The sequence below is a fragment of the Bradysia coprophila genome, unplaced genomic scaffold (assembly GCF_014529535.1).
Source record: "Bradysia coprophila strain Holo2 unplaced genomic scaffold, BU_Bcop_v1 contig_297, whole genome shotgun sequence".
Taxonomy (NCBI): domain Eukaryota; kingdom Metazoa; phylum Arthropoda; class Insecta; order Diptera; family Sciaridae; genus Bradysia; species Bradysia coprophila.
The window spans coordinates 1,266,017-1,283,063 of record NW_023503555.1 but is presented as its reverse complement, the minus strand read 5'-3'; the positions used below and the strand labels follow the sequence as shown (position 1 = coordinate 1,283,063).

General features: G+C 37.3%; 2 protein-coding genes across 4 annotated transcripts; one reads left to right on the top strand and one right to left on the bottom strand.

Annotated features, from left to right (window-relative positions):
- Window positions 1-4,087: 4,087 nt before the first annotated feature.
- On the top strand, window positions 4,088-7,830 carry LOC119078747. 2 transcript variants are annotated; one of them, XM_037186448.1, is made up of 5 exons: window positions 4,088-4,372; window positions 4,983-5,183; window positions 5,873-6,823; window positions 6,896-7,000; window positions 7,548-7,830. In XM_037186448.1, exons 2-5 carry the CDS (start codon window positions 4,985-4,987, stop codon window positions 7,703-7,705), a joined length of 1,413 nt encoding a protein of 470 aa, XP_037042343.1. In that variant the 5' UTR covers window positions 4,088-4,372; window positions 4,983-4,984; the 3' UTR covers window positions 7,706-7,830. The 2 variants fall into 2 exon arrangements, with proteins under 2 accessions (XP_037042343.1, XP_037042342.1); XM_037186447.1 differs by lacking the exon at window positions 4,088-4,372 and adding an exon at window positions 4,697-4,894.
- Window positions 7,825-15,403, bottom strand: LOC119078746. 2 transcript variants are annotated; one of them, XM_037186446.1, is made up of 4 exons: window positions 13,067-15,403; window positions 12,685-12,766; window positions 12,510-12,626; window positions 7,825-8,048 (listed from the first exon to the last, which is right to left on the bottom strand). In XM_037186446.1, exons 1-4 carry the CDS (start codon window positions 14,281-14,283, stop codon window positions 7,998-8,000), a joined length of 1,467 nt encoding a protein of 488 aa, XP_037042341.1. In that variant the 5' UTR covers window positions 14,284-15,403; the 3' UTR covers window positions 7,825-7,997. The 2 variants fall into 2 exon arrangements, with proteins under 2 accessions (XP_037042341.1, XP_037042340.1); XM_037186445.1 differs by lacking the exon at window positions 7,825-8,048 and adding an exon at window positions 12,155-12,308.
- Window positions 15,404-17,047: the final 1,644 nt, after the last annotated feature.

Sequence of the window (17,047 nt, the reverse complement as noted above, 5' to 3'; positions counted from 1 at the left end):
TATTCTTTTAAACTTTCAAAGCTTTCAAACTGAAAGTATACTGCTGTCTTGTGAACGAGTGTGATGGAAACAACTGAATCAAACTCGGATGTCGAAACAGCGTCTCTTCTTCTAGTATATTCACTGAACGTGAACCATGGGAAAGGAAATATATATTACACACTTGTCACGGAGAAGTTGAGGCTTGCCGAGACTGACAGTGACAAGTGTGTACTTTATTTTATCACATAAGCGAAAACGAGACAACAACATAGGACTGAATGTGATAAAAGCAATTGCTTTGTTTGTTGAGTAATTATACTGTTTCTGCCATATATGCTCTGTAACAAGGGTATCAAACGATTCTGTTTCAGCGGGTGAATTTTTCAGTGATTGCAAACATCCTGTACAAAGACGCAACGATTTGATTTACACAGGATTTTGGTCAAATGAAAGAAACTGTTATCCTGTCGTTATTTGTTAGATCTCTTTAGCTGTTTGAATGCCCGTTGCTAAATCGCAACGTTAAAAATATCGTAAACTTAAAAAATTATTTCAGGACCTTGGTTTCCTCAACATCGGCCACTTGTCACACACATTTTTATTTTGAACAATTTTCTGCTTTCAAAAGCAGAGTGCGTCACCTTAACTGGTATCAGTTACTTTAGAAGTATGCACAGGGACTTGCGTTACAATTTTTTTTTAAATGTTTTTACTGATACTGGTTTGAAAGTGTTACTCGATTCTTTATATAAGGTCCCTGACCGTGATTTGTGGTATTGTGACAATTTTTAACTTTGTGCGTCATTTTCTTGGAATCATTTTATATCCAGGAGTATTGGCTAACTTTATACAAAACGTTATACAAATCATACCGCAAATCAAGGTCCAACCAAATCGTGATTTGCGGTATAATTTGTTTTACATGTAAATTTACATAAGCAAATCATGGTCAGGGACCTTAGTAGTTAAACCTTAAAACTAGTAGAGGGCTCACATTTTCCCCGTCCAAATTCTGCATTTGAATAAAATAGTATTTTTCTAACGCATGCTAAGAGGCTGTTTTTAGAGAAATGAGAGGTTTCCAGCACGAGTCGAAGGCGATTGCATTATTGTTAGCACACTGCAAACTGTTGAGTGAAATGGTGTGTAGGGACCAACCACTTATCATTTCAATAATACCAAAAGTCCAGAACTCAAAAACCAGTCAACAGTCCTATAAAAACTAAGATTCTTCAGTTGGGATCGGTCGGGGAATGAGAATAAAGTTTCCCTGAAATACCAACATTTTTAGTCAATTCCAACCCTACATCCAGCTGTAGTTTCTCAGGATGATGAGCTAGAAAGCCGCTCTCATTGTCAAGTTGTTCTCCTCAATAAAACGTTAAATCACGTGAAACGATACTATTTTTATAAGAAGACACTTCAATGATAATATTGTTATATTCCCTTAGACAACATACCAATGATTTCGTAGGTAGGTAACACCAGTGGTTTTCAAATTATTTCCGTTTCTTTATTTTACAAAAAAAAACATTTTGTAATGAAATCTAGAACTACAGTCATGTTTAGAAATGAAACTGTGCATTCGGTGGTTTATTGATGTTTAGGTATGATTAGTTAATGATTCATAGAAAAAGAATAACATGAGCAACGAGTTATGCTTTTACTAATCGGCTTATGTGTTCACCTGCTAAAATTTATTGTTCTAACACGATCATGACTAATGTGTTGCTACGACATAGTGTGAGTAAAAGTTTGAAATAGAAATTCTGATAAGAAGAGACATTTTCGAAAATTCTCTTAAAGATTTATGAGTTTAACAGTGACAAACATTCAAAAACCAGTCACTATACGGAATTACAATTTTTCATGGTTTTTGAGGTTCCCGTGATTATTAAAATGTTAGTGGTTTTCCTAACTAGTGTTAAAATTTCACTTTGTCGCGTGTTTGCAACGTCGTTTAAGAAAAACGTTATTCCTAACTTATGACAAAAGGTTATTAGCATGCGATAGAAAAATAACTATTTCCTAATTGTACGCGAACGCGTGTGTGACGAGATTGCTATCCTAACATTTACACAAATATGTTCATACGTCAAAAAGCCTCAAAATTTTGATAGATGCATGCGTATTCTCAGCCTCCAAATATTTCCTATGTTAGTGCTGGTTGCAAGGAGAAGGACAACGGTAATAGATTAATAATGTACTTTGATATCTTAAACACAAGGAAATGTGAAAATTCTCGGAAAAATCTGCATTTCTTAAATTGGCAGGTTTTAGAATGTTAGTCACTGTAGCACTTAATTCCCTGATCTGCATAAAAATTATTGTTGATTCTTGGTAATGTTGGTGCAATAAAGATGGTATTGAGCTCTAGCGTCAAAATTTGCTCTCCGATATGCTTCATCCTTAATTCATCGTCATCGGGGTGTTCATAATTCCCGAAGGTCTCTTTTAATTTCAATTTTCGAGGGCTGACACGCTAGGAAAGGAAATATTTTACAACTACCAAAGAGCTCAAAAGAAAATATTGTCGTCGAGGTTTTAACTTGGAATTATACTCAATAGACAAACCATGTGAACAACTAGTCACAATCATGTCAAACGTGTCCCACAAACAACTCCTTTTATTTACAACTGTAGTCGATTGACCTGGATATCTCCTCCTGCCTCACCATCTCTCTAATTGTACCAGCCTCGTGAATTTCTAACATATTTTTGAGTTTAAAAAACTAAACGATAAGGGGCCATTCACAAAGAACGCACGCTTCTAAGAGGATGGAGGTTTAAAATTCGTCATTTCATCGTGCGTAATTTATGAATGGCCCCAAGAGAACGGAACACGTCAACTTCAGTTCATGCAAAAAAGACTCATTTTGGTTTTTTCGAGGTTTTTCACTTGTTGTGGTGGCTGGGTGGGTCGAACTTCGGTGTTTGTTGGTCAATAATATTCAGCTCGTCGACCTTCATAAACGTACACAATTTGACATTATTCACATCTCGCATGTTGGAGTAATTGATAAAAAACGATTTTCACGACAACTCCGGAGAAAATTTTTCTAAGGGTCATGTCAGCCCAACAAAAAAATTTCGGGAAAAAATTTGTTCCACGATATTATCAGAATTGAACGACGATTCATTTGAGCCATAGTTCGTTTGGATCGCTGTCGGCTTGAATCCCGACCGTTCGAAGTTTTGGCGAATTGACTCTTAATTCTTCAAAAAAATCAAAAAAGGAAGCCAATTTTCTCGAATTTGTTCCTCAGTACCATTATTAGGTATGTTTCGATATATCTGAATGTCTGTATATTAAATGCATCTTATGTGCAGTGCATACAATTGACAAGATTTTCCAAACAAACAGATGAGCGGGAAGAATTTTTTGAGAGTCTTTAAATCACCACATTCGTTGTATTGTTGCGTTAGTATGGTGTCGGAACATTCAAATCCTAATTTCAGTTTACATATACGTACAATATCCCCTATGTATTCAACTAGAAAATCACCTTCATCAATATGAAAAATTGTCCATTTAGACTGGAATTTCCCCTTATTTTATTACAACGATCGTTGTCACATTTATTACTTATCTCCTTTAACACAAACACATTCCTATTGATAGTTTCATGGAATTTATATTTTTCAAATACACTTACGTATAATATGCCCTCCGTATCATAAGTCTTTTTTTCATTCTACAATTTTACCTGATCATAAAATCATTCCCTTCACGAAGTTCCCATCTGCGCCAAACGAACAACAAAAAATCTGGTATACATACAGCCCAGCTCAAATCTAATTCGATGAATTTACATTCTATTATCACGTATTGACTCAAAGGTATTTAGTATTAATGCTTATAGGTAGAGGGTATTTTACTAATAGTATATATATATAACTATATACACATTCAGTTTGCTCACTTCGTCTCAATCCGTGTAAAGAAAAAAATTTCTAATGGCACACACAACCATACGCGCAGTGTAATAAAAACATTTCTTTTTTTTTATTGCTATAAACCGGCAAAACATCCCTTAAATATTATGGGTATAGGTAACGGACGGTATGTGTAAGGTACAAAATGTATATTGCCATCACATCATCATCATCGGTTTTGAACTGGTAAATTTTCCATTTTGAAATTTTGTTTCCATTTGAATAGTGGCAACCATCCGAAGAACATTAGAATTTTAGTTTGATCGCGAAAACCTTGTTAGAGAGAGTGTGTGTCTGACAAACGGAAGGAAAAAAGACCTTGCAACAGAAAACATATATAAATGGTTTACTGGTCGACTTCTTAGAATTTTTTCTTAGCTCGGCACGTTTTGAGAGTAGCAGAGGACGGGAAAAATCACTTCGCATTCAGCGGACCAGCTACGCAGGACTAAAGGTATTACCTTAAATATTACATATGCCATTGAGTTCACGTTCACGTGAGTGGCTCACGTTTTTGTTATTTCAAATTCTTTTTCTTATTTGAAACAATAAAGCGATGTGTCGGAATTCAATTAAAAGAGTGTAAATAAGTAACGTGTTGAACCGTGTTGGATGAATATTAAATGTACGGTCCAGTAACATAATAATATTGAATGTATAGTATACATACTGGACCGTCGAACGTTTGTGATTTCGGTTGGTAATAAGAAAAAAGCGAACATATTGACGATGGTTTACCTTTTACATACGTATTGTTTGAATGTTTTGTTATAAGTCTCTGTTTCAAATTCAAATTGCGAGAGCAGAGCGGCAAAATATGTTGCACACATTTTGTTGAATGTGAAACACATAATTGATTTGCGGAGTGATTTATTGTCACAATTTAGTTTAAAATTGCGGTCTAAATCGGGCATTTTTGTTAGGACTTTAGTACAAACTGCGTTCCACAAATATCTAATCATGGACCTGCAACACTGTAGGATTTGCCTAATTTTAATTTTTATATTTTTTACACCTTGTCATCGACTAAATACTGACATCGACACTCTAATGCATTGTTTCAGTTATGGACGACAAATTACGTAATCAATGCAAGGAATCCGAACTCTGGCTGCTAATTCAATATGAACGACCGCAAAATGTGTACAATTATGACATCATTCACTCATCCAAAGTGGTGCAAAAGGACAATATGCATACTGGAAAGACAATCGATTTTCGACTTGGAAATTCAGTTTTGAAGGCTGTCATATTCATCATTTCAGGTATGTGTATACAAATTCATAAACAGTACGATGAATGAGACTGTATTAGGGTGGGACGATCAGTTAATGATCTCGAAACGCAGATCTGGTTAACCTTTGTTTTCTTTCCCTCCCGGTCATCTTTTAAATCATGGTAGTCTTTCCGTAACCCTTAAGGATTCGGTTAGGATGACAGGTCCCAAAATGGAAACTTCGGAAGGTTGTACCACATAGACACACCTGGGAACCTGTGTCTTACTATAAGAAATTTAGGAAACATGAGCTGCAGGCCTCTTTTGTTCTTCTAGACCGCTTTAGCACTGACTGTCCGGTGAGTGCACCTATTCTTCTGATGTGATTCCGGTTCATGTTGAGCAAATCTTTGGCCCATTTACCCCATTACGTTAACGTTTTCGCACAGAATGAATTGTCTATAGTTATAAACACGGCTCCTGCTCTTGCTAGCTCATCCGCCATTTCCTTATCTTCCACACCAGAGTGTCCGGCCACCCAGCTAAGCATACACGTTTGCTTTGGCCCATGAGGTTCACACTCTTTAGCCAGTTTGTAAGTCGTGACTGGCGACGAAAACGCTTTTAAACGCGTAGTATGAGAAAAGTTATTCATGAAAGACATACAGATACAGTCATCTACGTCCGCATGCTCTAAGCACTCAATTTACCAATTTTTTCCCTTCCTTCTTCCGCCAGACGATAGAAATTTTCTGGAAACTGAAATGAGGGCTTTAACCAGAGCGCCTGTGGACGATCGAAGCCATAAGCCGGTCGAATACAAACGAAGAAAAAGGGGAACCCCATCGCCCATCGAATACAAACCGAATGCATCGATATCTCGGCTACCATCGCCGGCCTGGAGTAACAACACAAATGAGTCGATGAGTTCGAATGTGGAAAAGCAAATAACCGCTGCACCGCCAATGACATTCGATCAAGGTACCCAAACCGAGTTGAAACTGATGTCGACCGATGGTGGGCTGCCGAAAGATTTGTCGAAACTTACGCAGCAACTGGAAATGTTGCTGATTGAAAATCAGCAACTGAGAAAAGAGAGTCAACACACCAAGCAAATGCTAGCCGACGTGGCCAATAATACGTATGACGTAAAGGCGATGATGAACGACATTCACAGAAAGTTGGAGCTCAACCACCGAGATCCGCACATAATCAATTCACAGATGAAAGCCAACAATGATCCGATTGTGCTCTATGCCAAATCATCCGATCACATTGTCGATCTGAACCATGCCGAAATCGACAACGATATGGCCATCGAAACGTACGATGTGAACAACGAAAGCAGCAACATTTCCTATTCGAATTGCAGCCGCTTATCGGCTGTGTCCAATGCATCCATTTACAATTCAACCATGATGGGCACCCAACAATCGTCTTCGGCTGGCGAGTCAGCCAATCACACACATTCGTCCATGGTGAATGATAACAAAAATAACTGGAAAGTGATCGACCTCGATGAGGTATCCGAAGAGGTGACCATCGGTTCGAATGGGACAAAAGTACACAAAAGTGTACTGGACACGGTGAAATGGACGTCGCATAGTAGCGCTACTAGGAAGTTGTTATCGTCGCTATTTACAAGAGAAGTTTTGGCCACGCATTCGTTAACCGGGAAACCATCACCAGGTAATTTGTGCCACCTTTACTGTCTGATTGCAGTTTTGTTAATGGGTTTTTTTCGGTGTCTTCTTTTTGCAGCATTCATGGATTCGACCAAGCCAACGAAAAATCAACTGAACGCGTTAATTATCGGTGACATTGTCCAGTTTGTTTCACAGCGATGTGGCGTCACCGACACTGCTGGTGAGTGTATTCAATTTATAAATGTTTAGGGATGAGGGCGAAGTAGCGCTTCCCGCGTTTGAAGGGAACTGATGCTAATTTTCAGTCCAGTATCTAGAACCTTTCGAGAAATAGAGAATTTCGAAAAGCCGATCCAAAAAATATTTTTTTGTGCAATCTGACCATCCTGAGCCCATCCATGTTTAGTGAGTCATTTAGTCGGGCGTTGAATGACAAAAATTCGTAAAAATGACCTTTGTTCATACAAAAAATCGAGAAGTCTTTCGGGCATGGCCCGAACACCTACAGAGCCTGTCCGGTCTTGCCACCACTTTATATCAAATCTTGCACTTCCTTAGTTTTTGCATACATTCCATTAGATAAGTCGCATTCAGTCGGCAGTTATCGCTTATTTCTTTCATTGCTGTCGATAACAGATGACTAGCCATTTTTCAACTGTTGAAGCTACACATTGTGCATGACACAATGTATGGTTTTTGGAATGGCTCAGCCCATCCGTTTGTGAGCGATCGTTATAAATACTAAATTCTCTTTGTTTAACTTACAGTTCGCAGCGCCATCACCACCAAATGTGCCGATGAAAATAAGATGTTCCGTCAGCGGATGGAAAAGAAGCGCAAGGTTTTACATTCCATGGAAAATTCAAACAACAAGGAAAACAGTGACGTCGACGTGAAAATGATGTCGCACAATTCAACTTTGTAATAGTTATAAGTGAAAAATTGAACAAAGCCAATTTATTATTATATTTAAAGAGTGTGAGCGCACAGTGCGTACCACACACCACAAACTTTACAATTTAATAAAAAGAACAAAGTTACCACATTTTACATACATCGCCCGGTTTTTCGTGGACAAAATGTTCTTGCGAGACTAAGATCAAATGGATGAGATGGGTGAAGTTCGGGTCCAATTGTCGACATTATACCAATAAAAATCGAGGCCCGATAGAACGTGTGATCGGATGACCGTAAATTTTTGTTTATCGCGGAAATATCTAGCAAGGAGCGGACGTAATTTTTTGTAGAAGACCACGATAGCACAAACGCTGAAATGAAATGAAATTTTCTTTAGCAATTTTGGCTATGGAAAGCATTTGTGCCAAATGTAGAATGCAATGTTAATTTAAAACACTGCAACGCATTTGTTTCTATGCTTTTGAGGAGCTTTTGAGAGCTTTAAGCTTCTTTTGTATTCCACTTTTCCAATGGAATCCAAAAGAAGCTTCGATGAAACAATTCAATATGATGTTTTAGCTTCACACGACAGGATATCAAACAGTCTCCAAATTTTGATACAAATATGCGTGAGTGTACAGTTGCATGTGTTGAATGTTTTAACTCAGACCACGAAAGGGTGACATCTGTTCGAAGTTCTGTGAATCTAATGCAGTGGTATAGCTATGACAATGATCCATAATTCTAACTCGCTGCAGTTATAATCCACTTAATTAAGAATGAAACTTCATTTTTCGGGCTGTTTCCCGTTTAACTTACTTACTTACTTAGGCGGGCACTACAACCTATTACTGGTTTTGGCCTCTTCCAGCAATCTTCAACGTTCTACAGTCGCTTACTCTTAGTACTTTTAGATCAGACTCAATTAATTCCCGTTTAACGTTCAAGTTTATTCTGAATTCCTTCTTCAAAGTTCTACTGTATTTATACACCCCTCTTCCAGGGGTTTCAAGTTTCTTGATTCATTTCAATTCAATTGAGTTCTTCGATGTTTGATTTCTGAACAGTAGAAACTCTCACCAGTGGCTCCTGTTATATTATGCAAACAAATTCATCGTATTTGGGTTACGCCATACGAGTCACTCAGTATGTATATCGTTGCAGCCACCAAACTCACTGTAACTGCAATATAATCGCTAGAAAAATTCCTTGTGAAATTGTCTTACGTGGGATTCGAATTTTGGTGGAAGACTAGTACATACACAACCAGTAGCCACTGAGTCATACCCTTTGAAGTATATCGACTCAAAAGAATATGAATGGAAACAGTTTCAGTTTTGCTCATCTTTTCATTCGTCTCTTTGTTACATCATTGTTGATGTTCAAACGAAAGAAGTAATAGTTCGTAATGGTTGTATGCTGATACGCTTCTCGGTTGTGAAGTCCGTTAGAAAAAAGAATCTAAAACTTTAAAATATCACTAAACATTGTACACAAACTGGCCTATGTGTGTCTTCCACATCCATTGGGCTTTTGTTAGGACTTTCATTCATATAACGTAGCCAATTGGAGGGATTCTTCTGAAAAACAGAATACCGCATTTTCTATTGGAATTTTTCGTTTGTGCCAAATAAGGTATTCAATCCCAGAAGTCCAAAACCACTTTCAAAAAAATTCTTCGAAGCTTGTGTGGCTAGTGTGAGGTGATCATGCACTTTTCTTACAAAAATTTCTCCAGTTACATGAGCCGTACAGGGTCGTGTGGGGTCTCATTAGAAAGGTAATTGCATGTACTTTCGGGGCGAATAGGGTCTTGTTGGGTTTAAACAAAGCACCTAGCAGGGTAATAGAAAAAAATAAAGTAGTACTTTAATCGAAGTATGCGAATATTTCCATACGTTTTTTTTTCATAATGTCATTGCAAAATTACCATTAAGGCTGCTTATGGTATTATTGGTATCGAAAAACTACTCTATTTGACGTGAAAAACCTCTATTACCCTGCTAGGTGCTTTGGTTCAAAAGTCATCTAAACTGAGATATGTGCAGTTGAAGTTTTCAACAGAAAAAAGACTGGGAGGTGCGGGAATCGTGGTTTTACAGAAAATGAAAAGCATTTCTCTAAAACAATATATAATTGAGATAAAAAATGTCTTGCAGATTGTTCACATATTTCGAAACATGGTTTCTATTCGAACGAAAACATAACACCACTGCACTCACGAAACGTTTATTCAAAAATGATCACATCAACGTTTATTTTTTAATACAAATCCTAGAAGTTGAAATCATGTGTGCATTGACTTTTCATACACACGAAATTATTCTGTGAGATCTTTTATTGTAAGTTGTCAACATTGCTTCGAAAAAGTGAAACAAAACAAAACAAATCAAAACAAAACAAATCAAAACAAATCAAAACAAAACATGTTTCGGCCACTTGGCAACAAATTACAAGATCTGTTTTTAGGATTAATATTTGGATTTCGTTAATTATTCTTTTATGGTAGCTTAATTATGATTGGACTTAGAGGTAAACAAAGTGAAACATAAAAATATTGTAAGTATTAGGTCGCGAAACAGCACAAATTAAATTTGTTTTCCGTAGATTTCCCACGGAAAAACAATTTGTTTTTAGCTGTTTCGAAGCAATTTAAATTTAAAAATTTTAAATTTTACTTTGTTTACCTCTAAGTTCAATCTCAATGATGCTACCTGGAAAGAGTGATAATCGAAATCCATGTATTGATCTTTAAAACAGATCTTGTAATTTGTTGCCAAGTGGCCGAAACATGATTTGTTTTGTTTTGTTTTGATTTGTTTCGTTTTGATTTGATTTGTTTTATTTTGATTTGTTTCGTTTTGTTTCATTTTTTGAAACAAGCATGGTTTACAAAAAAGTCATAGAACAATTCCATGTAATGTTTGCACAGTGTACTCTTGCGAACTTAAATGAAAATAAATCAATGTGATTATTTTTGAATGAATAATTGGTATGGTAAGTGCAATATAGTGTACGTTTTTGATTCAAATAGAAATTCTTCTTCGAAAAGATTAATCGAATTGCGAAGACTTTTTTATCTCAAATTATTTTGTTACACAGAAATGCGTTTCATTTCGCTATCAAACCATGATTACCGCACCTCCCTGAAAACATGCACTTTTCTTACCTAGAAATTGCTCGAGGTACACGAAACGTGCATGGTCGTATGGGTTGTCATTTGAAAGGTAATTGCATGTACACACCATAGAGGTAGACTACCTAGAGGAATTATGACTCGAAATTCATTGAAAAATTATATCACACACACCAATAAAACGAAAATGTCAACCTTAGTATTCTTTTGACATTCTGAGTCTCTTTACTTGGTACACACAGCCACACAAGCTTCGAAGAATTTTTTTGAAAGTGGTTTTGGCTTCTGGGTCGAATACCTTATTGGGCACATATAAAAAATTCCAATGGAAAATGCGTCCGATTTCGGTCTTCTGTTTTTCAGAAGAATTCCTCTTGAGGAAAACAAACGTATTTAGAAACTAAGTATCGGAGTGGGCGGTTTTGGTTCGAACCTGAACCTGAACCTGAAATTCACTGTGGTTCAACTTCAGGCTAGTTTCTTCTTCGATAAAAAGTCAGAAAAACGTAAAGCCCACTATGCAAATTCATCAGTCATTGACCTATTATAGCTCGAGCTAGTCATCCATTATCGAGAGTGACGTCGAAAATAAGCTATGAATGGATAATGATGCCTTACTACAGCAAAACATTTTCTAGAACTAATGAAGCAATAGATTCTGTAAGTACATTTTATGAGTTAAACATTAAGCAAAATAGCTAGCAGATTTAATGATTTCGTGATACGATTGGCGTTTAGCGAGGACTTTTTTTTAAAACACTTTCGCACATTTTTTTTTAACTTTCCACCATTTTCCTTAATTTTCACAAATAGTATATTTCAACATACCCCAATACACACAAGATGTGTGTGCACGCGCGGGCGAAGCCCAAGCGAAAACACACATCGAGTGTGTATTGGGGTATTTTGAAAGATATTTTTCTGTAATAGTGAGAGTGTGTTGGTGCTTTCCTTCCCAACCGTTACTTTCCTTCTCGACCGTTTACTTTCCCTACCGACCGATTCATATCATAGCTCACCAATACACTCACGTATACAGAAAAAATATTTTTCTGTATACGTGAGAGTGTATTGGTGAGGTGTCATATGAATCGGTCGAGCGGGAAAGTAAACGGTCGAGCGGGAAAGTAACGGTTGGGAAGGAAAGCACCAACACACTCTCACTATTACAGAAAAATATCTTTCAAAATACCCCAATACACACGCGGTGTGTATTTCACTCGGGCTTCGCCCTCGTATCCATACACACCTTGTGTGTATTGGGGTATGTTGAAATATACTATTTCGGAAAATTTGGTGAAATGTACGAAAATCCAGGAAAATATGGGAAAACGTTTTCCCAAAAATAGACCCTGCCGGTTAAATCTAAACCAGGTTAAAGAGCAAAATTGGCAATTCAAAGTCCATGTTTACATTAGTGTTTACAATATCGAATATTTTATTCATGCCAGTAAATATTTGCCAGATGAGCATCGCGATATTTCGTTGCAAGCACCTAAGGAAAATAAACAATAAAAAACAAAAAGAACAAAAATGAAACGTTTAACATTGTGTCGTATATAAGAGTGGCACAATTGCAGTAAAACATCGACAACAAAACATCCTATTTTCGTGAGTTTAATTTTGTTTTATAAATGAAAATAAATTGTGGGAATTGTAACAACATTTAAGGGAATACATTAGTGGGTGATAATACCAAGCATGAATTCGCGCTCTTCAGCATACCGCGGAGAAGTGATAAATCGTCAGGTGTTAGTGCCCATCCACTTAGCTGTCCAATACTTTGCAGTTCCGGACAACGATCCATCAAGAGCTATGCAAAAAATTTTCGAATTTATTTTTCGGTAAAAGGTAAAAAAATCGCGTTATACCTCTACAGTTTGTACCGTTAAATTTGGTGCAGAAGTGAACCAGATGTCTTCCAGAAGATTAAAGTCGGTGTCAAGGAATATGCTGAAAATGTTGCGAATTGTTAGCTTTATCTGAGACTGAGGCGTGGAATTTTCTACATCCTAACTACAATCATGTACATTTAAAGTGCCGTCGTGCTATCAAGATCTTATTTGGCTAATCCACTTTGTTACACACATTCATACCTTGTGACTCATACACATGTGAATGTGTGGAACAAGATGGACTAGATTGTAGCGTACGTTGACGTTTTTGACTAGTTATGAACATGCTGGCACAATTGGGTGCTCATCACTGTACTGTACCTTTCTACATATCTCTGAAGGATTTGACTAGACATACCTTGCCATATCCTCATCAGTAAATGTGATGCTATCGATCGCTAGTCTTTTCAACGTTCGTGTATTGCATACGAATCGCTTCAGCGCCGTATTCGTGAACGGACTGTTTAACATCTCCAATCCTTGCAGATTATCAAACTTTCTATCACTGTTGTACGTCATCAGATCCATCATATAACAGTCCAAGTCGACCAATCCACAGCAGGCGCGTGACAGTCTGCCCAGATCCATTGTGCCTCGTCCTTTTATAATCGTCAGATGATACAAATTCCGTCCAATGTTTTCGAGCAATTGCTCCAGTTCAATGCAACAAAATTTGTAGATTTTCAGCTTTCTCAAATTCAAAAACTTTAGTTTGTGCATTACACCACTGTCCGGTGTGTCCAGATAGATACTCTCCAGATCTGGGCACATTTCAACAATGGCGTCGATGGTTTTATTGTTGGTTCTGGTGTCGTGCAGATATTTCAGTTTCGTTTTGAAGTGAGGGTTGTGGTGCTCGCTGATGCACAGTAATGATTGTCCGACATAAGAGTAGGTGACCAGATTTTCTAAATTTGGCAGATTAGTTAACAGTAACGCAATGTCGGTGTGACAAATATTTTCCTCGCCTAACGTTCCAATATCTACAATTTTCAGTCGCTCTCTCGCTGCTCCGAGACACAGATATTCGACACCGATTTCGGTTATGTCCGTTTCACCGGATACATCCAAAATTTTAAGAAATTTACAATTGGAAATGTACTTGAGCAATTCGTCAGTAGCAATGTATGGAATAGACAATTTCGTTAATTTCGTGCAGTTCTTCATTATTTCGTACATGTAGTTCATGTGTTCATGTTTCACCCAGACACCCTTCAAATTCAATGCGGTCAGACCGCTTCCCTGAGCGGCTATTACTTGCAGAATCTTTTCATAGTACGAGTACGGAAATATTTCCGATACCAGACACTGAACACTCCCATTGAGCAGCATCTGAAGGCATGTGAAACGAACGGTTGCTTCCAAAAAATCCGAACTCAGTATAACTCGCAGCATATCTTGGTAAATATCACTTGTTGCACCAGACTCTTCTAAATACGAATTTACATCGACCATGGTGATGGTTATATCATTGTCCAATTCGGTGTGCATGGCGAATCCGATTGCCGTTACCACAGTGTTAGCTAGTTCCGTTAGTGCCAATTCACTGAGTGATCGCACCTGACACTTTTTCATCTTGTTGGCATGCAATTTCTATATATCAACACTTGTGTGATCAGAGAGAGAAAAGGTTTTGTCTGCACTTTTAATTGGCTTCCGGCCAATTTGATTTATCGTTTGAAGTTCAAGGACAATAAGATGTGTGGTAACTGGTAGCGGGACTTAAAACATAAACGATAACTGTGCAACATCACCAGAAACACACTCTACGTATTTATAGAAGCTCTGCTTGTAACACTTTCTCTCTGTGTTTCGATATATTATCAAATTGTTGGCTGTTGTAACAGATAGATTATGCTGCATATGGTATGCAGTCACAGACGTCAGGTATGTCACCAATATTATTTTCAAATCTTTTACGTCTATTGTTCTAAGCAATTTTAACTGAATCTATTACTTCACTAATTTTAACATACAAATTGCTATGTACAAGTTGGTGTTAGCAAGAGTTCATTTCTTATTGCTGTATGCTGTAGTAGCTGTCGTTAACAGATGAACGTATATTCGGTGGTTCTGTTCAAACTAGCGGTTTCGGGACACGCACATGCACACTTTCTCCAATTCACAATTGTCAAAAAAGCAAATAGTCAGCGTAACTTTATCTGCTTTGGTTTAGAGTCGACGAACACAATGCTATGTCGTCGCTCTCATTTCATTTAACTTTAAGGTCACACAATTAGGTCAACAATTTCTTATTTGGCTTGCACAGTTGCAACTTCGTACGCACAAATGCATTTTACGAATAATAGGTTTCACTGAACGGGCTACACTTTTCATAAATTAACTGCAATAAGAAAGCATATTCGCCTTTTAATATCCCGTCAAACTGTCTCGGTAACGTAATTTTCCTCTAAACAAATAATGATTACAGATGCACCGCACATATTGTTAACAACTCTACCATCATCACATTACGTAATATTTGGTTTTCACGTCTGCAGCTTAATGTTTGTCCCCTTTTCTTTGAGCTGAAATTGTGAATCACAAAATAAAGACCACTGATTAAGGCATCATTCCATGAAGTTGCAAAACGCAATTGTCGAACGATTGATTGCAATTTGACGATACTGATCGCCCTATCTAAATTTTTATTTAATAATTTTCACAGACCAAGATTAACCGAACCGCCTCACAAAATATTCTAAAACAAAACTATTTACATTCGTAATTCATTTTTTGCAGGTAAGGTTGTTTGATGAGAGTTGGCTATTTTTAAATCGACGAATACCAACGATTATGTGAAGTGAATATATAATATGCGCGTACGCTCTGACATGATTTCTATCGTGTACGATTGGTGCAGTTCTTTATAGAGAGTACCGAACAAATCTCAGATTTTATCTTTACATTTCTTTAAATCGATGCATCTCTTCCGATGCAGTGTAGTTGATTTGTTGTTAATGAAATTAATGAGTCCAGGATTTCTTTGAATTTTAACCAACAGTTATTGCTGTCATCCTGTTGCATCTCGCTTGTCTCACGATTCTTATTTGAGAACTTGCGGAGGGCTGATGTTAGGAATCCTAAGTACAGCACAGTCAGAATGTCGCCGACCATGCTAACATAGAACGATTGTGATATTTTTAAGAGGAATCACCCCTTTTTCATAGCACAAAACCGAAAAAAGGGTCTGAAAGTTGCAACTCTTAGGGTACCTACTTAATTTATACATTTTTGGATGCAATAATGGTTTCTGATTTTTGGAAAAGCTGTTTCATTTATTGTTTTTTCATCTTTTAAAATACCTGTTTTCAACCGAATTTTTCCATAAATTGCACATATTTCTAGTCACACATCAACTTTCATAATACAAATGCTTACTTCACAGATTCCTGCTATTGATTCACACAAAACAAATAAAAAAATTGAAACTGAAGCGAACATTGTTGTCGAAGAGGAGGTTTCAACAGGGTGATCCATTGGGTACACCTGGTTTTTGTATTGGCATTATGAGAATGGTATTTGAATGATAGTTCAGTTGGTAATGTTCTTTCTGTGGTGTTGGAAGATATTAGGAAAGTGTTAGACTTTTGTGCGTTGTCCGGTTTGCCACTGAATGCGAAAAAGTGTGAGTTTTTTTTGTAACCGCTTCTGAAGGGATAGGGCTAATATGTATGCTGAGATATCAGCTTTGTTGCCAGCTTTGTTGATGAGTACTCCCTTGAGATTTTAGGTTCGCCGATTTTTGAGTCAGGGTTAGAGAGGTTAGAGAGAATGTTTTCTTTCTTCTAAGATTGAAGAAATAAAGGTGATGTGCGAGCATTTGAAGTTGATGGATGTCCATCCGACTTTGTGCGTTTTTAGGAAGTCTTCAGGAAGCTGTAGGTTTAACTATTTGTTGCGTAGTTCTAAGGCATTTTCTTTGAATGCTTATTTGAAGTAGGTAAATGAAGTTTTTCGTTCGACGCTTGAGACGATTACTAATCTTAGGCTGTTAGATTTTTCTTGGGGTCAGGCTACCCTGCCGTTAGCTCAGGGTGGATTAGGTATTCGGAAAGTTGAGGAATTGGCACTTCCTGCGTATCTGTCGTCTGTGTATTCGACGTCCAGTCTGTCTTATGAGATTTTGAGTAGGTTTAATATTAATGTGATCGATGATAGTGTTTTGGGTTAGTAAGTTCGATTCCTAGTGAATTTGTTCCAGGTAGTGATGATGAGAGGAAGATAGAGAGGAATTGGGACCTTCCGTTGGTCAATAGCAAGTTTAGCGGGAATTTCTAGAGATGACGGTAAAAGACCTGATGGTATGACTCTAATTCCGTTTAGTCATGGTAAATCT

Bases quoted from the DNA above. Each gene is read 5' to 3' on its own strand.
- LOC119078746 (XM_037186445.1), bottom strand. From the start codon at position 14,283: ATGAAAAAGTGTCAGGTGCGATCACTCAGTGAATTGGCACTAACGGAA. The intron at 12,627-12,684 runs GTATAACGCGAT...TTTTTTGCATAG, and splicing joins TAACGGTACAAACTGTAGAG to CTCTTGATGGATCGTTGTCC. The intron at 12,309-12,509 runs GTATTATCACCC...TATTTTCCTTAG, and splicing joins AGAGCGCGAATTCATGCTTG to GTGCTTGCAACGAAATATCG.
- LOC119078747 (XM_037186447.1), top strand. The intron at 6,824-6,895 runs GTAATTTGTGCC...TTCTTTTTGCAG, and splicing joins AACCGGGAAACCATCACCAG to CATTCATGGATTCGACCAAG. The intron at 7,001-7,547 runs GTGAGTGTATTC...TTTAACTTACAG, and splicing joins TGGCGTCACCGACACTGCTG to TTCGCAGCGCCATCACCACC.